This window comes from Leuresthes tenuis, unplaced genomic scaffold (genome assembly GCF_036924035.1).
Source record: "Leuresthes tenuis unplaced genomic scaffold, fLeuTen1.0.hap1 SCAF_15, whole genome shotgun sequence".
Taxonomy (NCBI): Eukaryota; Metazoa; Chordata; class Actinopteri; order Atheriniformes; family Atherinopsidae; genus Leuresthes; species Leuresthes tenuis.
Genome location: NW_027325369.1, coordinates 24,230,982 through 24,252,151, shown reverse-complemented (window position 1 = coordinate 24,252,151; position 21,170 = coordinate 24,230,982). Strand labels below are relative to the sequence as shown.

Below are 21,170 nucleotides of genomic sequence, written 5' to 3'. Positions count from 1 at the left end.
CCACCCTTTCCTGCTCTGCTCACTGAACAAATAGAATGCTTTAGTAAACCAAAGGAAGAATCACATCAAGCAGATTTTACAGAATCTGTTCATATCAAGGACCCCGAGGCATGGGGGAAACTTTGCTTTCAAAGGTTGAGGGGACACAATTAGTTTGGACATAAAATCCTCAGAAGGGCTCACATTTTCCAGATATCCTCACAGAGATCAAACAAAATAGCAATTTTGAAAAGACCCCTTTATGAAATGTAGCAGTAGTGTTTGTGTTAGATGAAGTCATTCCACAGACAAAAGGTGAAGATTAAAACCACTCGAGAGATAAAGCAAAGGAGTTAATTAGGTAAGTTCACTTCATGGTCACGTCATGGTCACTTAAGTGAAGTGAAGACTTACTATGTTCATTTAAAACAACATAAAAAGTAATGCTACAGTTCAGTTTATTTATTTTTCTTTCCTATTTTTCTGTTGTTTCATTTTTTAGGGAGGAAGCTTCTGTTGAACAATTGGAGGACAATAAACAAAGAGCTGGAGGGAAGGACTGGCTTTACTGACGTCTTTCCATTCTCAGTGTCTCTCACATTGTTATCTTAAGATTTTTGAGGCCTCAAAAATGTCTGTTTGATAGTAACTTTTGTATTTCTCTGAAACCACTCCACCAATGTGCACAATAATTGTTATTAATTATCAATTAATCAGTGAACAAACCTACAGTTGGAGATTTGAGAGGTTTTGATACTATAAATCCCTGGAAGTGTCGTTGTGTTTGACTCCGGTGTGAGACCACTGTATCTGTGATAAGCGTCATCGTTGTTCTTACTCTCTCTTCAGCTTTGATTAGGCATCAAAAGTATTCAGTTTAGACAATAAAAATAAAATAGGTTAGGTATAGGCAAGAATATCAATATGTTTAGTAAGTATAACTACAAATTTGTAGCCAGTGGTGCCTGGAGAAATGGCTATATCATTAATTTCTGCTCTGATATGTACATATTTGTGTAAGTTCAGCCTGTCAAGGAAAGTATAAACATTCAGTGTTATAAGCTGAGCATGTATATTGCCTTATGTAGTTGAAATAAACAAGAAAAAACAATGGGCTTGTAGTCATGCATTGCCACATATATTTTGTTGCTTGATATGAAGGATTCAAATTTGCAAATCTCACAAGTAATCCCAATGAAGACATTCAGTGAAAACAACTACTAGTCTGTGAGAGCCCACTGCTGAATGTGATGGGCATCAGGTGAGAGTTTAAAGAGAGTAGAGTCTGCCCATACCTATACCGTTTACCCTATAAAACACTGCTTATGGCTAGGACAGGCGTGATGTATAATCAGCCTTTAGATCGGCTCAGAAACAATTATGAAATGGCTGTTTAACTGAATGCACTACGCTGGATTCATCACTACCTTGGGGGACCCCCGTAAGTTCCGCCCATGCCCCCAGGAAATATGGACCCGGTTTTCTATGCGAATCTTGGTAATACAGAACGGGATAGCAGAAATGTAAAGACTTGATCAAAGTTGTAAAGTAGGCTCTAAACCTGTAAAGACACGACGCCTGACGCAAGTGAAAATAATAAATGAAGTGTAGAGCTCAAGGGAGTGAGTGACATGCCTGACAGCAGCACGGCCGCCCCCTCACAGACAGACTGGGTGAATCTTAATTGTGTAATGTTCATAGAGGAGTCAGCACAATGCTGCTGAGACCGCAGAGGCGCACGGAGCCGACCACAGCGATGTAATGCTCCCATCGAGGAGGACACAGATGGACAGCCTAGTTCAGCCGCTCGTCGCCCAGTACCTCGCCATGGGATGTCAATCTAAAGAGAACCAAAACGAAAGTGTGACGTCGGACGAAAAGCGAAAAGACGATGTGTAAGTCGCATAACCTTTTTATAGTTTTTGGCTTGTTTTTGGTAAATATATGCGCTGACTTATTCAAAAATATACGTTGATTACTTTGGCTATCATAGTTAACATATTGCTGGTAAATAAACAGATGTGTTGGAATTTGAGTCAAAAATTTATGAATTTATGTGCTCCGTTTGTGTTTTACGCACAAGTGCGCACAGATCCTCCGCATGGACTGTTATCTTCCGTGCTGAAACACGTTAACTGGAAACTCATTCAATGTTTACTTGTCACGCAACAGTTTGAACTGGGTATTCGCAATCAGTCGGTATTTCCCTAATTTAAAGGAATAATTTTAGAACAATGAATAGTAACATGATGGTGTCTGAGCTGGAAACATAATTCCTAATGATCTGGTATATACATATTACAGTATATAGTCACATAAAATTATGACTTCATGTCACATATGTGTTCTCTCTCTCTCTCTCTCTCGCTCTCTCTCTCTCTCACACACGCACACTCACACACACAGCCAACATTAAAGACAATGAAACTCAGACCAGACTTCCACTAAGCCCCCCTGCCTCCCCCTCACTCTTCTTGTGTTGGTCTTTCTCTAAGGAGGGTGACTTCAGGATGCACCTCTAGCAAGTCTAGAGTTTCTTCTCCCGGCCGGCCTCACAGGTTCCACAAACCCAGCCCGGCCCAGACCAACCCGGGTAAATCAATAATGTCCCTGGGACACCTCACCAAGGGTGCAAGTTGGGATGAGCTCATCCAGACCTGTCTGCAGTCCTTCGGTAAGCTGCTGACCTTCACCGGGCTTTGTTTCACAGTGTAAAATCCTGCTTTGACATTAAATTTGAGTGCAAATATTTCAGGCTCAAGCTTGTTTGGCTATGAAATCTAAAATTCTTTCGATGTGGGCAAGTTTAAGGGTTAGTTTGATAGTGATCACTGCACCGTTGCTGGGAGGCTTTTCCCAACAGTTTTGCAAGCTTTTAGCTGAAACAAGTTTGGACAGGTTTCTTACAAATGAAGGGTTGCTTTGTATTTAAAACTAAAGGATATTTTCTTCCCACTGCTGAATTTGTTTTTGTTTAGTTTAAGATATGTTTTGATGATGAAATCCCTCCAAGATGTCTGATTTTGTGTTTTTGCTTTAAGCGACTACTGAAAAGGAAAAGCAATATTTGATCATTTCTGACTTTACCATTGTTTTGTGTCTCAGGCAGCATGCAAGATGGTCCTATAGAGAGGGTTTGTTCAAATGAAAAAAGCACAGCAGTGGTCGTGTAGGCTGTAGTTGGATCCGTCAAACAAAGATCATTGGCTCCATCAAGTTGTCTGGAGTGCTCTCAGAGTTATGGTGATTGCGTCTCTAAAGAGACAGCTTTCAAACTGCCGTTGCCTGGTTACACAAATGCAGAAAAAGCAGCGGAGAAGTGTTACAATAGGCTGTGCATAAAATGACATCTCATAACTACATTTAACTGTCGAGAGGTAGAAGAGGGCTCTAATGACAGACAGCATCTCATATCAGGTTCATGGAGGAAATACAATTTATCAAGAGTGAATACCCCCCAAAATTAGCAAGAAATAATGCTCTATATACAAAATCATTTTCTGTGTCACAGCTGTATGCAAAACACGAGGCGTGTATACACATGCATAAGATGCTATCTATCTATCAGTGCAATGTTATGATTGGGATTTTGTTTGAGCAGTCTTTCCTGATAAAATGGCAGTGATGTTCCTCTCAGCTCACATCACAAGTGAACCCCTACGGTCCACAAGTCCAGCCGCCTTTTCAAATGTGAAAGTGCACGTAAGAGCTATTTGAAAGATTACCTGATGGCAGCTTCAAGCCTGGCCAGGCTGAAAGGTCACCTCCCTGAACAGTAGCCCTCAGATACCGACTAACCTTTGAAATACAGAGAACTATGAGGTGTAGATCAATAGCTGACATCATTACTCTCTCCAGACCATACAACACTGCTGTACTGCACGCTCACAAAGTAGCTATCATGTTTCTTTAATAATAGTAATTAAAGAATCAATTACATGCTGCAAATGTCATGAATAATATCTATGAAAACAGTAAAAAAACTTAAAAAGTCGAGAGGTTAAAAAACTATTTTCTACTGGCTTGACAGAAACTTTTAGCGTCTTCACTGTCACTAAATGCCCTGATCCAATAAGTTTGGTTTATTTAAACATCATTTAAACAACATTAATCAGGCTACATAAAATGAATATTATAGTCAGTTTGCAGTAATTACCCTGTTTCAGTCACTCTCACTGCTTGCCTTCGGTGTTGCTGGAGTGACAGCAACAACATATTGCAACCATTTTAGCTGTTTATCTGTTACTGTAAGCTAACTATTTCCACTATTTAGTTTGTCATTGCTAAGTTTTAGCTACCCCTTACTTAAGGCAGTTCCGTACATTTATGTGTCAATTATAGCGCAACACTGAAACATTTTAGCTATTGTTTTTAACCAACAACAGTTTGTCCATTAATTTTAGTCACTAGAACAAGTATTTCAGACCTTGCTTAGTTGTTTTGGTTATCAATTTTTTTTCATCCACAGCTAACAGGCCTATTAACCATTTTCAAGCACTTAAAGCCAAACAGGTTTCAGTACCTATTACATTAGAATATTTTAAACATGCACTTGTTTTTGACTAGTTTAACTGTTTCTTCTTTACTGTTAGCAATGCTGAAAGTTTCCGTAATTCTAAGCAAACTATTTTTTTTTCTTTTCTTTTGGCTTTGAAGCAAACTATTTCGAACAAGAAAGTTGTTTTGATTTAGTATATTTGTTCAGAACCGTTAGCAATATTTATCAATTCCCGGCGTACTTTTTGCATTTACCTTTATATAGTGGTTTCAGTTGTTTGTTTTATCTATCTTTTGAAATGATTTATTTTGTCTTTTGAAACCATTTTTCTTACCTATCATTGTTGGACTATTGAAAGTCACATTGTAGCACTTAGTTATTCATATAGCTGTGCCAAGCCCTGGTCAGTATGGAAGATTTTGCTCAAAGTACAAAGAGATATTCATCATCTTGCATCTGACTTGGACAAAAACAAAACAAAAGGATCATCCAGACTGATAACCTCTTTTAAAACAAGGAAAAATGACACTCCGGTTTTGAGTGGCCGATGAATGTTTAAGATAACCTTCAAAGTAGGCCAGGCAGAGCCTGCCCTCTGCAGTGTTTATCACCATCAAATATCATGCAGTTCCAGTGTGCTGCTGGGCGGCAGCTTTCCTAATGTTCCAGTCACTAACAGTCAGTCCGGAGGGGATTTCCTCCTGCAATTAACCCTGCACAGGGAGTGTTAGTGGTTGGAATGTTGTGAAAAGAAGGATGAAGCAATTGTTTACCTGATGGAGAGACATAGCTTCCTGTTGTGCATCTACCATAGAACTGACTGTGGCTAATTCAAAACTACAGAATGAGTGTGAATTGATGATTAAAGCATAACAAGCTAATACTTGTGTTTGCAAAAATGTTTTGAAGGAAAAAATGTTGTGTAGATAGACCTGCATGTCTAAAGTGGACCACAGCTGTGTTTTTTTTAGATATGACACTGTGAAAACAAGTTTGTCTATTTTACTCTCTCAGTAATTTGACTGGTGAGGTCTTCACCATTCAGTGTATATGGTAGTGGCTGCATGTTATTAACAGAGATACATCTGATATAGGCTATGGAAGGCTGGATTAGTCAGCTGCAGCAGGAGTGGCAAGTTGCTTACAGATAACAAAGATAAGAAACCATGTTGCCATGGTATCTGAGGTATTTCCAAGGTGATTTGGTTTAAAAGTGGATCCTCAGACGCCTGATGTCCTTGATGGTGTCAAGATACTGACAAAGCTTTTATTCACAATTGTTGTTCTTAAAATTTTCAGCACAGTGCATTCAGTTTCTACCAACTATGGGGGATATATATGACAAGGCTAAATATCTCTTGGTTATAAATATTTTATTCAAAGGCACAATTGAACGTTCTTCCATTTTATGTCTAACACTAGTGCAATTCCTGTTTCATCGGTTTGAAGTCTTGCAGACGCATTACTTTGAGTGTACAGTGAAATGTGGTTTATGCAGTTACAGGTCAGATCTGGCATTGTTCTGTTATGCAATGTTTCGTACGTAGTCTATAGAATGGCAGACGTGGAATGCTTTTTCAGCGTGCATCTCAATATGTCAGTTGTAGCATAGTGTCAGACAATCCAGATAAGGAAAGGTGGTCTGGTCACAAAGAGAGGAAGTTACAAACACGCAAGGAAAGAGGAAATGAAAAAGTGTAGTGAGAAAAGCGAGCCTCAGAGGTTCACACAATCAGAGGAAAAGGTAAATCTTCCACTGCAGGGTCTGTGGATTGTATGAATAAAGGTGTGTGTGTGTGAATCAGTTGCAGTTAACCTAACCAGCTCTTGTCCACTGATGGAAATACCACCGTCACAGTTTTTGAGATGTTTTTCACATTAGTGATATTCCACAAATTACATTAATGTCTGCCTTTAGATGCCTTTTATTATCTGCCTGTCCTCTTATGTATGCAAAATTTGACAAAGGTAAATTGACTTTCCAATTAAAACACTTTCAAAAAGTTTTCAAAACTTAATATGGTCTGTGCATCCAAACATGTCCACCTTACAACAGTACATTTACATACATAACAGGTAAGTATGTTATTAAGAAGAAGATGGTCTTTTTTTGGTGATCATATATCATATGTAATAATTTGCTATTATTCATTTTCATTCAGTAGTTAAAAATGTAAAAAGCTAAAAATGTAAAAGAAACTTAAAAGAGACATATAGAAAGGTTTTGATATTAAAATAACAATCAAAATGTCCTAAAACACAAGGAGTTGGAAGCAGTGGACTTTGGAGCATTTTTCCATGACAAATGGTTAATTAATCATCAAAATTATTATTAGCTTTTAGCTTTTATCCATTTTCACCACTTAGATTTGTTAGAACAAACAGAAACTACATATTTTCTTTCATTGGTCCCCTATTTTGTGGGATGATTCATGTATGAAACGTCATGTTGCTTACTGAGCAGCCCTGAAAAACATCACACAGACTTGAAGTGCCACAAAAACTGCTTTAATTTTTGATGATGATTTAATGTCCCCTAAGGCAGTTTTATAAATGATATTAATGTCATTTTATAACAGTTATATGTCATATGAAAAAAGAAATGTACCCTCAGGTTCTGTAAACAAAAACTGCACTAAAATGAATATTTAACATTTTGCATGGGGTTACATGGGGTTGTTCATTCACATGAATGAGTTTTTTCATTTGGCCTAAGTCCAAACGTACTCCGGAGCTGTGGTCTGGCAAAACACTTAGACTAGTGAGCCAATTGATTCGATGACTCGATACATAAACAATTCTGTCATGATAATTTGGTAACACCATTTTTGTGACATGCCTTTTGCTGATTCTCATTTGGTAGAAGATAGAAAATCTTGTGTCTCTGATGACATGTTGGCTTGCATCTCAGTCCACTTTAAGCAATGACTATAAATTCAAGTGTGCACATTTTGCTTTGCAGATGCGGATGGTTGTGTACAGGGGAGCAGCCACCTGCTGAACATCACTCTGACCATGCATCGTGTCCTCATGTCCTCCAGTGATTTGCTGGACAAACTCAGAAGTCTATATCCTTCAACATAAAGCTAGAAACACTTTCACAGTACAGTTCCATGATTTAGACAATGCCACTACAGAGCAGGAATTGGAACATAGGATCAGATTACTGCTCCTGCTTTGTGCTACTTTCCTTTGGTTGTCAACAGCAACACACAGTCAAGCTTGTACTTGGCTCAGAGTGCATCCCATAGCTGTCAGAGTAGAATGTGATGGGCAAGTGGCAGTTGGTGTTTACTCCAACTGTCAGTCTCTGTAGTCCTTTTACATCCATTTCACTCTCTTCCACCTTGAGCCATGCATCTCATGCATTCAATAGCAGGGAATCTATTAACAGTCTGTGGGCCTCGTTCAAAGTCTTTCATTCATTTCCTTTCATTGTCCCTAGTTAATGCCTAAAAAAGCATGTTTTTGTAATGTCTTGTGTTTAGAGTGGATCATCTCTAATCTAGGCTTGAATTCAGGAAGCAGCAGTGGCATCACAAAGCCCTTCAGAGGATCCTGCTGGCCCAGTTAGGATCCTTGGGGTTTCAGGTGTTAATTACATCTGTGTCTATCTGATAGAAGTCCTCTTCAACTATATAAAAACCCAGACCCACCTGCTGAAAGAAGCCACAGTGCACACGAACCCTCGTCAATGCACGCACAGCCAAATGGCCCCTCTGCTATTTTTAATCCTCTATTATTGAGCCTGATGACCCAAAAGGATACATCAAATGTATCCAGTCTGTGGGTTAGGATCAAGAAAGTGACACCGGGGCCATTAACAGTTCTCATCACAGTCAAGCCTTGGGATTTGCGTGGGTGAATCTTCTGTTCCCATGACGTAATTAGCTTTTTTATGTGCATCACTCCAATATTAATTCTTGTTGAGAGCCACACTGTTAGTCTATTTATAAAAGTTCCTTTTTTTATGAGGAAATGCTTTGTGCTTACTGTTTATGCATTCAAGGGGAAGTGTTTTTGTGAGTGACGTGCAAAATGGAGCGCCTTCTGACCACAGAACTGAATAGTATTCTTGTGAGCAGACAACACTGATTCTAACATCTTTAGAGTCCTACCACCAAACAATGCACATTAACAATGGTTCTGCTGTATTTTAGATGATGGTTGTGTGTTTTCTTTGTGCACTTTGTGATTCACTACCTCTGTCTGCCAGAATGATTCATTCAGTGATGCTCATCAGAGTTTTGCCTCATGCAGTTGCCTCCTCCTACATGACCAAATGTCACTTGTGTTTGCCTTTTTAGTTTAGTTGCTGCAGTTTTTACTAATGAGCTTTTTTTCTTTAGTGGGAAAGAACCTCTGCATTCAAATCAACCATATGCTCATTATTTACTCAAAACATACCCGTCTTGACCGCTTAATGATCAGTAGATTATCTGGCAAAATAAGCTGAACAAAAGCATGTGAAACATTTTTTAGTTCAGACAGGAATCTCAGGTTTAACTTTAAAATGGTAAAACAAAACATTAATCTGGCTGATTATCATGCTTGGTCAGCTCCTTGACTAGTTCCTACATTTAAAACAGCATTGGACAATGAGCAGCCATCAGAGTGCCAGAGGATATGTTACTTCATCAGGTTAGTGAAACACATGTGACATATTAAGGGTCAAATTTAACTTTTGTTTTCTGTATCAGTCAAGTTGGTATCATTTCTGAACTCCAGGCATTGGATTCAAGAATTCTGGATGATGTTCCGGTTGCACCACAGCTTGTCTGACAGCCTGGACGAGTTCCGGGATATGATCAGAGAGCAAGGACAAGAACATCTTTGCTCTCTCTTAGAGACCAAATGGATGTAAGTGTTAATTTCTGACCAGCTGGCATACTGAGACATGAGGCATACATGTCTGTCAGTCAGTTTGTTTCACTCATGAAAACTACTGAAATCAGTCACGATCAAGAATACACTCTGAGCTGAGAACAATTTCACCTTGTGGCTGCTACAAAATTCCACCTCACCATCTAAGCTGTTACACACATTATTCCGATTGAGGCTACAAACCTGAAATTTTATCTATATCTATTATCTATAGGCCTTTGATTAAGCGGTTTATTTTTGAGCCATGAAATCTCATTGATTACAATTTCTCACAGCCCAAATGATGTGAAGAAAAATTGAATAATTTCTTGTTTCAATCCAAACTCCAAATCCAGACTGTACAAATCATACCTGTACCACTGTGTCATCTGGATCTTTATTGTGTACTTTTTATTGCAAATGACACTTTTGTGTATTTAGATGATCTCTGAAAGCTGATAGCCTATGTAGGAAAGATCATTGTGACTTTGGGAATGTCTGGCTACATTAAAATATGCTACGACTTTTCTAATTCTTAAAGTTAGCCCTATAATTGAATCCTTTCTGATGTGCTCAATTTATGTTTCGTGGGGCGTTCTAGAAATGAACGGGACTGGTCATGGAAAGCCAGCCAGAGGATCAAAGCTAACTACAGTAAAAAGAGGAAGGTCTCTCTTCTTTTTGATCACCTGGAGCCCATAGAGTTGGCTGAACATCTCACCTACCTGGAGTTTAAATCGTTTTGCAGAATATCGGTGAGTATATGAACTCATGTCAACTGTAAAACACCCTCAGTTTAAGATTGTTATCGTTGGTACTTTTTATTTAATTGTCTCATTTGATATATTTGTGTGTGTTGTAAAAAGTATGCCCTCCCTGTATGACATGCCTTGGAGTTTCCGTGTAGAGGTTTATGCTCTTCTCTCTGCTCTCTCTGCCAGTTTGTTGACTATCAGAACTACATTCGAAGCTGCTGCATGAAGGACATCCCCGTGCTGGAGCGTTCCATTGCCCTGTGTAATGGGATCTCCCAGTGGGTTCAGCTGATGGTGCTGAGCCGGCCAACTGCTCAGCTGAGAGCTGAGGTTTTCGTGAAGTTTATTCACGTTGCACAGGTAGTGGTTAACCCAACCCCCACTACGGTTCTTACATTTCTGTTCTTAGTTGAGGAAAAAGAAAACATCACATTTCCTCTTGCTTGTGTCTACATGCTTTTATTAACATGACTTGTTTTACCAAAGACAGCGTACAAATGTCACACCGAAAAAACACTACAGATGCTGCATAATTAGCGGTTGCATAATGACAATTCACAGAGAGCTTGTAATGATTTTCAAGAGCTCAGCTGCAGGCCTTCAGCATATCCAAAGATTTTTCTAACGACAGAAAAACATGAATTTTTTTTAAGCTAATGGAGTCCTCCTGTGAAAACCTACTTTAACACTATGAGTTTGTGGACGTGGAGAAGAGAGAAGTTACTTTTGAACTGAGTCAGTGATCAGACCTAGCTTGTTAAAATCCTTCCAGTGTGTGTGCATGCAGCCTGCTGAGAAGTGATATACTGGCATTAGTGAGCCGTTAGGCAGGCTTGTACTCTGGAGGACCTCTTGCACTCATAACATTAATGCACCACACTGCTGCTGTTCACTGCTGTATACCTCAGAACCCATGGGTGTGGAAACGAATTTCACACCATAATGCTCCAGTGACAGCATGAATTAGAGATCTGAGAAAAGGGCGAAAAGCACTAAAAAAAAGCTTCTAAAGAGAGATATCAGAGCGCTATAAGAAAAAAACTAAAATATAAGTAGCTTATGCAACATCAACGTTGTAAGTTATATAACCAGGGCTACCTAGAATAATTTTGATTCTGTGTGTTTTTATGTATATGCGTGAATGGACTGATGTAATTGTGTTTCTTTGTGTCTACCAGAGTCTTCACCTTATGCACAACTACAACACACTAATGGCGGTGGTGGGAGGGCTGTGTCACAGCTCAATTTCCAGACTTAAAGACACCACATCACATGTTCCCAGTGAGGTCACCAAGGTAATGGTTAAAAAGTACTTTAAGATCATGCTTTTGGGTTCTTTGCTTTCACTTTATAGTGTTATGCAGCTTTATTGCTCATCCAAAACATCTGCAGTTACTAAGTTACTAAGATCAAAGTCCACACCAAAGGGAGTTTTCTTTTCTCTGCCACATGGAAGCTCCTGAACTGCCTCAAATTCCTTAATTGTAGTCAAAGCTTTACTTCTGTTACTAATCTACATCACCATGTGACATAAAAAAAACCTGCCTCTCAGTGGCTGTCTTGACACTCTTCAAACTATGCTTGTGGTTGACACCAGAAAATTAATATAGGGATGTCAAGGCTGAGATCATTGGGGTGACAACTGATAAGTCTTTTTTTTTTCTATGACTCATAGCTGTAGGGTATTTAGGTAATTTTTTTGGTCAGTCTTATGTAGATATTCACACATGGCTGCCATGTAGAAGTGCACTGTTTATTCAACCCTTGATCGAGCAAATGAGCTCAAAACCAGTTTCTAATGTTAAGCTTTCTGAATTACTGATAAAAGTCATGAGAATTTTTTTCTGCTGGTTTTGTGGGGTGGTTCGGCTTGGCGCAGCCAGTTGCTCCTACCCTTAGTTACAAAAAGCACATACGATACTTTGTCCATTCATGTTTGTCATGTTCTTGTGTGCATAATAAATAACATTGCTCGTCAGTGAAAACATTAATAAGGTTGGTAAATCAAATTCATTTGAAAAAGTACTTCTTGTCAAACTGAGTTGACACTCACCAACACGTCCTCATATATATATATATATATATATATATATACATATATAGAGAGAGAGAAATAGGAGAAATCCCACAATTCCTTGTGACAGCAGGATTATAGTCAATGCCCACAGATTTCTACAGTCATATTAACTGAATGAATATGTGTGTATACATATCAATATTATCAATATCAACATGAATCCCAATTAGCCAAAGTAGATAAGAAAGGAAATATTAAAAGATTGTTAATTTGCAACCGAATAATGAACAGCCTATTTGCGCCTCACCCTTTTTGTCCAATCAGAGCAGACGGCGAGGGGCCTTAAAGAGACAGAAGCAGAAACAAAGCATTTTAGTTTGAAGTTGACAAAAGGAACCACAGAGATATACAATATAAGAACATGAACGCATTTCTACAACATAAAACCTTCTAAACCTACTATAGTAGCCTGCGTAAATACAATCATGACCTTGTAAATTAGCTAACATGGGTTCTTCAACTAACCACACAGTATCCAGTTAATTTAAGAGTCAGGGATTAGAGCTTTCTCATCTTAAAAAAATGTATTTTATTTCCTAGGTACTGAATGAGATGACAGACCTGCTGTCCTCCTGCAGAAACTTTGACAATTACAGACAAGCTTACAGCAGATGTACAGGTTTTAAAATCCCCATCCTTGGTGTCCATCTCAAAGACCTGATTTCCGTCAACGAGGCCATGTCAGACTATGTGGAAGACAACAAGGTGAATGTCCAGAAGCTCCAGGCGCTTTACAGCCATATCAATGAGCTGATCCAACTGCAGCAGATCCCACCCAGGCTGGATGCAAACAAGGACCTGGTTCATCTATTGACGGTAATCCTTCAGAGTCACTTTATATATTCATTATTCTTTTTTAATTATTGCGTCGCTTTATCTGATTCACTAAGTTGTGAATGTACTCACAGATGCCAATGAGCATGAGAGTCTATGATCTGTGAGTGTGTGGGTGACAAACTGAATGTGAATGAGACTCAGTTCAGATTGGTGCATTGTTGTGTTATCTGCGTACAGTGTTTTAATCATATTTGAGTGACAGAATGCCTGTGAGAGATAATAGTTCTCATCAAACCATGTTTCAAGGATAAGTCTTTGAATACAGACGGCTCACTCTGTCTGTTTAGCTTCCGTGTGCTGATGTTATTCTCTCTCACAGCTGTCCTTGGACCTTTACTACACTGAGGATGAAATTTATGAGCTGTCTTATGCACGGGAACCCAAGAACTGCAAAGCACCTGTAAGTGATAGAAACACAGACACATTTGTGCCTTGGAATTGTCTTAAAAAACTTGTATTCAGACAGCTGTGTGTTTTTACGTAACAGATCTGGGAAACCGATGCTGCCACCTGGAGATAGTCTGGGCAAATCTTTTCATATTTACAGAACTGCACATATCAGATGTGGCAGTGCAGTAAAGTCACTTTAGTTATAATTTTAGTAGTTAGTTAGTAAGGATGAGCTTTTGGTGGCATTATTAGTCAACAGGGGTAGATTCAACAGTTTTTTTTAAATTTGAATATTCATTTGACTGTTTTATATGTAGCCACATGTCAGAGGTGATAGTTACATGACAGAACATGGTTCCACCTTAATCACTGTTTGGCAGTGTTTGATAGTTGCCTGATTAGGTTTAGGCATCAGATTTTTCATGCCCACTTAATCCTTTTCAGAGGTGCAGGGGTATGAGTTATTTAAGGGTTACAATTATATAACAAAAAAAAAAGTTCAGGTGTGTAACATTTAGTGGCAGGAATGCCATATTACATTATAATTTAGTTCTCATTAGTGTGAAATCATGTAAAGGTATAAATTATACGCATAATTGTCCCAAATGGATAATGGAACACTGGCTTTTTAGTGCATTTTTTTAACCAATTATCTTGTCCTCTGTCGATTTGGGATAGATGGAGAGTATTCATTTAGTTGCAATTTTTGTCTTTTAGATATCCTGCACACTGGACATTTTTAAGGAGATTAATTTTATTGGCTAATAGTTGAGTTTTCATAAGAAAACTGTCAGCAAATGGTTAGCTTAGCTTAACCTAGCGAATGTCAATAAGAAAACAGCCTGCTGTCTCTTTGCAAAAACACACTAAAGCTCCTTAATTAGCCATCTGAAAGAGTTGCAGGGTATATAGTTGTTTTTACCATTGGACAGCACCTAAGTTAACCCACTCTTGAGTCTAAAAATGTATCATACATAGTGAAAATATCAATACAAACTTTACTTTAAATAACATACAGTGTGACAAATTTTTTCCCTCGTAGCTAATTGTGCTCGAATTTAGTAAAACATGGGCGCCCAGACAATTTATAACATGTTTTTTAATGGGAAATTAATTCTGTATCAGCCAGCCACCCCCTCCAGACCTCCAGTTTGTGTGGACTGGGCATCAGGAGTGGCTCCAAAACCCGATCCACGAACCATCAGCAAACATGTGCAGAGAATGGTAGATGTAAGTGCTTCCTCTTTTCAATTGTAGCCTCCGCACTGCCTTTTTTGTAACGCTATTATGTAACCATAGTCATCAATTTGAACTATTATTGTGCACGCAGCCACTTTGACAGTCTGCTCTATTGTTCACTGATAGTTGAGTAACAATGGTCTTTACTTCTTGTCTTTCACAGTCCGTGTTCAAGAACTACGATCATGATGAGAACGGATTTATTTCTCAGGAGGACTTTGAGAAGATCGCTGCTAGCTTTCCTTTTTCCTTTTGTGTCATGGACAAAGAGAAGTGGGTCTTTGACAGGTCACACGCTTGCTTTTATCGCATATGTAACTTCAGGGAAGAGGAAGCCAAAGTGGTATTTGTAGTGATGAGCGTAACAACAGGAAATATAAAATAGCTGCAGAACAGGCCATAAACCACCTCTAAATACTCACATAACAGCAAGCACCATGATGTGTTTTCACATTACACAGTGACAACGTAGTATATAGTGTTTAACACATATGTCGTATGTGTTGGACGAGCAGGTGCAGATATGAATAAATAAGTACAGAAATTCTGTACATATAAAACTCAATATGTATGTTGAATTATTTTTTTTGCCTGAATATGAATAGTTTTATTTTCTTTGTTTCTGTTTTCTTTATTAAACTTTTGTATACTGTGTATATCATTTTTGTGGTTGTCCAGGGAAGGCCTCGTGAACAGAGAGGAGATCACAACTTATTTCATGCGGGCCAGTGTCATCTGTTCCAAGCTGGGCCTTGGCTTTGTTCACAACTTCCAGGAGACCACTTACATGAAACCCACTTTCTGTGACAACTGCTCTGGATTCGTAAGTAAACTCACGTACAAAACATATCTACTTCTTTGTTACCTTATACAAACACTGAGTATAATTTTGTTATTATTCTTGTAGTAATCAGTTATGTTAACTGTTTTTCCCTGTATTTTCTTTCACAGTTGTGGGGTGTCATCAAGCAAGGCTACAGATGCAAGGGTAATTATTAAGTGTTCAACTTCGGTATGTCTATCTTTGGCTCAGTGTCTGTCTCAGAAATGAGAGGAGCTACTCACAGTATGTTGCGGAGAGCAGGTGAGGTGAAGTGTGGTTTTCTATGCATATTGCTCACTGAACCTTGCAACACAGAAAAAAAAAGAATAGAGTCTGCACCAAGAACCACAGTTTTTCCCCTCCCCCGTCCTTCACAAGATCTAAGAAGTATTTGTTTGCTTGACTGTAAGCATGCACCATTCTGAAAGTAGCATTTGCAGAACAGATTGTGTTCAAAGAGAAGTGGGAAATCAGTTTGTTGAAGTTAGACTAGTTCCTGCTGTGACATGTTGTGCATTCTTTTTGCCTGCAGACTGCGGCATGAACTGCCACAAGCTGTGCAAGGATCAGGTGGCGTTCGAGTGCAAGAAGAACACCAAAGTGACCAACACTATGGACAGTCCAACACCAAGCTCCACACCTGTCACCACGAGCACCTCAGAGGGTGGGTTGTGTTGACAAGGTTCATTCTCAGCAATTATATTCACACACTCATTACTAATCAGCAAAAAGAAAACAACGCTTGAGCGTGAGGTCGGCTGTTGGGGTAATTTCCCTCTAGCTGCCATTACGAACTGTTTCACTTACAGTAATACTCAAGCTGCCCACCTGCTGCAAAGAAGCACCTATTTTCAGAACAGAAGCACTTTCAATTTTACTTAATATGGAGTGACTTACTAACAGACTAAATGAAAACATGTGGGTTATATTCAGGCTGACCATCTCAAAATGAGTCTTTCTAATGTGCTTTTTTGTGACATGATTTATTTCGCTTGTTATTTATGACATTCTGAGCTGTCATTTTGCTTTGAGCTGTATGATATTCTTTAAGGAATTATGGTGATGAATGGCTGTAAAGTAGAAGGTGACATATCATTTTCCATTTGTCTAATTTGAAATTGTTATCATTAATATCCCTGCTGTCAGGTTCAGAGGAATGTCCTTTCCCCTACCCACCCGATGACAGCAAAGACTGGAGCCCAGACTCCCCAGTCTCCTCCTGTTCGAGGCCTACAACTGTCCATAGCTACACTCAGACAGAGGGACCTCAGCTGTCCTCTCTCACCGTTGAGCCAGCCCGCCTTCAGTCTTATGTTTTAGTCCCAGTGCCACCCACCCTCTCCTCATGCCCCAGCCCGTTGATCCAGAGAAAACGACATTGTGCCAAGTGGGAAAACAGAGCCTCTGTTTTTCAAAAGCAAGAAGAGGAGAGTAAACCCACCTATGAATCCCTGGAATCAGTGAGTAGCGGGACTGATCTTACACATATGTCGAATCCTCCACGTTTACTGTACTTCACTTAAACTTACTGCCTTAAACTTACTTTTACAGGAAAACCAGACACTCCAAACAAACAATGAGACACTACGTAAGAAATTGAGAGAGGCAGAGCGGGAGGTGGAGATGCTGAAGACACTGCTGAAGAGACATGCTCTTCATCCTGTGGAGGAGGACTCCTCCTCTTAGACTCAGACTCACTCTGAACCTTTTCCAAGGAGATTTGTGCTGCCCCCACATGGCAGAATGTATAAAGTCTTATTTATTGGTCATGAACAGTGAAAGTGTTTCACCAGTATAGTGGGACTGAGGCAATTTGGATTTACGTGAGATAAAGTCAGATGCAATGTGCAAGCAAGATATTTAAACGTTTTAGTGCTGATAATACACTGTAGATCAAGACAAGCTGACAGCATGTCACCTTTAATGAGATTTGAGAATTTCTTGATGTGTGTATAAGGTTTTGTGAACGCAGCTGCAGTACAGAATGCAGTAAAACAGTAGACCCATGGTATTAAAGGGAAAACACATATCAGAATGTCTATACAGTATAAAGAGGGTGAAAGCTTTTTTTAACTCTATTTAATGGACTGAGCAAAATAAGCTGCTTTATTGCTCTGAACAGCTCTCAGAAAATGAAAACCACTGCATGGGCATTCTTCACTTTTGGAGAACCTTTATAAGTAGTCAGTAAAAATAATGCAAAATGTAAGTCATGATTGAATGAGCGAGTGCAGTATTTTAGATGAGAAAAAGTACAGCAGTGTGTGTTTGATCAATTCTTGATCAGTTAACAAGCGTAGGTATTTATGTTAAACATAAAATCAAAATCTGATGCTGCAGAAAAAATGTGTGCAGCACTACAGTTTTCAGAAAGTATATCACAGGTAAGTTATTACGCATGGTGACAAGAGTCACTCACATCTACAAAACTGTTGTTGCTATGTATTATTTTTCCATTTTCAATGAACTGTTAATATTTATTGTCTGAAACACTACACAGTTCACGTGAAGAGTGAGACAACTTAACATTTTGTACAGAATCGTGGTACTATCCCTGACTTATTTATGTGTGTAGGTTTCATATTGATATTTTTTATTTTTTCCCTTTTTTTATGGTGCAGTCGTCATTTTGTTATTGTGAGGTTCATTGTAGCAGTGCTGTACTGTGAACAAGAGTCAAGATACATGTATTTGTAATATGTGTAATGTACTGTAAATACAAAACATACACAGTGCCATCTTAGTTATGTCTAATTTCCTCCTCTCTGAGCATTGTTCTCCTGTTGTACTAATAAATAATGTGCATTCTATAGAAGTATGTCTCTTGTGTTACTCATTATGACCACCAGGGGTCACCAAAATACTGCGAAAACAAGCTTTTGGCCTTTTTTTTTTAATGATTGCTGACTTTCAGTTTTCACAGGCATTTTCTTTGTAAAAGTTGCTCACTAATTGTGTGCATGTTTAAATGTGTTATTTCAAATGAAATAGCGAGAAACTGTCACAAATGAATAATTTTCCTCCTGATTATAGTTCACTTTTAAACGAGGTCACTTTTAATATTGCACTTTTAAATTGTACTCTTAGATTAAACTTTGATGAACAGGACAATGTAGTTAAGAGATATGTATTTGTTGGATTATTGGGGATTATTTAGACACAAGCCCTCAGAGGAAGCCTGTGTCACCCTGAATTCTGGATATCATGCCAATCTCCCGTGTCCTCAGGGCTTTGCTGCCGGTTGGCCAGCAGATTGGCCAGCAGATAATGAGAGGGCGACTGGCTTTTACTGTAAAAGCAGAGATTCAAACCAAGTGTCTAATCCCTCACATTTTCCTCAAGCCACACTGCAAACAGCAGGTTATTAATTGTGCACTTCCATCTCCTTGGTGCTGTGAATCAATACATTTGTGTGGCTGTAATTTATATCCAGTTAGAGGAAACCATTTGACTTAAATTATGTTGTGTTTCTTCATTTCTCGCAGCCATAATGACTTGTCGCCTTGTGTCAGCTTGGCAGTGAACAGAGACCCAGTGAAAAAGGATATTCTCTGAGGCAGAACAGCAGCTCCCAAGCCGAGCTTTGGTGACAGCTAATTTACTTTTATTTGAATGTGACACCCAGCTGTTGGGGAGTTACAGTCCCCAGTCTACCGGGCTCCATAAACACTAATCCTGAATAATTTCCAATATCATGGCTGGCTGGGAGAAAGTGACAGAGAAAACATGTGTTAAAGATGCCCTTGGAAAGGCTCCTTTTTACCCATCAAGGCTGTAATAAAAGCCTGAGAGGAAAAAAAACATTTTCTGTGACATGTTAAAGTAGTCATCATTAAGATAAATATATCAAACAAAACCCATTTATAAACTTAACTGTTAGGGTAAAAGTAATTTTTTGTGGTGCATGTATTCCTGAAGGAGAATAAAGGACAGTCCATGACTCTGCTGTCCAGACACTAAGGACAAAATATTATATAACACTTCAACAATCAGCCTAATTACAACAGACAGACAGATGATTTGTCACCCAGACATCAGTGTACTTAGGAAATCAAGCCACCGTGAGATATTCATGAGTTAACTAAATCCAATAAGTCCAATAAACACTCTAAAACTAATTAAACAAAGATGTGGAACAAGCCATTATGCTCCCCTGATAGCAGGAGTGGGACACAGAGAATGCAGTGAGAGCACAACACAGGCGATTCTCATTTCAAGCATGAAGAAGAGCCACCACCAAAGTGCCTGTGGTGTGCAGCAACACGACAACCAAACTCAACTCCACTAATTCCCCTAATTGTTATACAGAGTTTGTTACATTCTAACGATGGCCAAAGTACCCTTGTGGGAGAGCAGAGAGAGAAGCTCGTGAGAGCACATGAAAAGGACAGAAAGACAATCATTTTGCAGGAAATTTCCAGAGGTAGCTTAAAAAGTGAGGTCATGGTGAAAATTTTAATTAACCCGGATGATAATGGAGGAGTATGGAGCTGTGCATGAGTCCTGCAAAGAGAAATACAGCTGCTCAGCTGTATCCATTTTCAGCCTTTAACAAGCACATAACTGTAACTTCATAATAAAACACACTCAAGAGGTCTAAATGAATTCAGAATTGAGAAAGTCTGAAGCTTAACTGAGACAAATAAATATGTGTGCAACATTGCTGAGTATGTGAGTGCCCACAAAGAAAAATCATTCTACCTCTCTGGCTCTGACTTCCACATAATAAAGTGGCTCACACTCATAAAGCAACCTTTGGGTGCTGAAAGTCATATCCCGCAAATATCCAATGAAGTGGCTTCATGTTATTCATCGTGCTGACAAACCAGAAAATGGTTTGGCACAGGCATACATACAAATAAGCACAGTAACAAAATGATGCATTCAAAAGCAAAAACAGGCTATTGTTATTCTGCAATTTGTTAGTCACAGTATGATATAGTACACATTACAAGAAGAGGAAACAAAAGCCAGCTTAGAGCTACATGCTGTTTTGATAATGAGAGATTAATGTTAATACACAATTTCTTACAACTGACTTTCAGTCCCTGTTAACTGCTGCTTGCTGAAGGTATGGAAAGGGATGAAAGTTGTAATTGGACTGAAATCAAAACTTCATATTGGAAGACGTGTTCTTTGTGTTGTTTTATACTTTAGAAGTTGTAAAACACAACATCTCAATACAAGAACCGGTGGCTATACTGTATTTGACAGAAATCATTTTCCAAAGACAGACTGTTGACGAGGCAGATATTCTAATGAACAAGAGAGGCCAGGTGGTGATAAAAAAGAAAAGACAGAGCAAGCTGACAGAAGAACAGATGCTGCAGTGCTGGAGCAACTAGAATAGCTTTGACAGTCAGCAGAACTTACAAAACACCTCACTGCTAAGATCAAGGAAAGTGAAGCAAAGCATGGCTGCAGAAAACGAACAGATATAGAGCAGGAAGGGGCAGAAGGAGTGGGAGGAGAGTGACTATCCCCCATGGTAAGAATTTCTTATGAAGCTGAGTAAGAAAGAGCAAATCAAGAAGTGATCTGGGCTGTTCTCTGTTCTGTATCTGAACTCTTCAAATCTAGAATCTCCTTCTGCTTCAGTTGAACCAAGGCCTACCTGTTTATTAACGTGAAAACAGAACACTGAGCACACTTGCTGAAATCAGAAAAACATACCATTCTGTGTTTTAGACAGAAAGCAAATTAGAAAAC

The 21,170-nt window shown here is 38.9% G+C and overlaps 1 protein-coding gene across 2 annotated transcripts; it reads left to right on the top strand.

The window, feature by feature from the left end:
* The first annotated feature begins 1,599 nt into the window (after nucleotides 1-1,599).
* Nucleotides 1,600-18,276, top strand: LOC140269855 (RAS guanyl-releasing protein 1-like). Of its 2 annotated transcripts, XM_072364839.1 has the most exons (17): nucleotides 1,600-1,874; nucleotides 2,475-2,653; nucleotides 7,440-7,545; nucleotides 9,056-9,118; nucleotides 9,206-9,337; nucleotides 9,942-10,095; nucleotides 10,282-10,455; nucleotides 11,274-11,390; nucleotides 12,713-12,988; nucleotides 13,329-13,409; nucleotides 14,525-14,629; nucleotides 14,802-14,911; nucleotides 15,317-15,461; nucleotides 15,590-15,626; nucleotides 15,994-16,125; nucleotides 16,608-16,921; nucleotides 17,013-18,276. In XM_072364839.1, exons 1-17 carry the CDS (start codon nucleotides 1,741-1,743, stop codon nucleotides 17,145-17,147), a joined length of 2,394 nt encoding a protein of 797 aa, XP_072220940.1. In that variant the 5' UTR covers nucleotides 1,600-1,740; the 3' UTR covers nucleotides 17,148-18,276. The 2 variants fall into 2 exon arrangements, with proteins under 2 accessions (XP_072220940.1, XP_072220939.1); XM_072364838.1 differs by lacking the exons at nucleotides 1,600-1,874; nucleotides 7,440-7,545; nucleotides 9,056-9,118 and having other exon boundaries at nucleotides 2,568-2,653.
* The last annotated feature ends 2,894 nt before the right edge of the window (nucleotides 18,277-21,170 follow it).

Coding starts and splice junctions, on each gene's coding strand:
- LOC140269855 (XM_072364839.1), top strand. CDS start 1,741: ATGCTCCCATCGAGGAGGACACAGATGGACAGCCTAGTTCAGCCGCTC. Junction 15,462..15,589: donor GTGACAACTGCTCTGGATTC/GTAAGTAAACTC, acceptor TTTCTTTCACAG/TTGTGGGGTGTCATCAAGCA. Junction 16,126..16,607: donor CACCACGAGCACCTCAGAGG/GTGGGTTGTGTT, acceptor CCCTGCTGTCAG/GTTCAGAGGAATGTCCTTTC.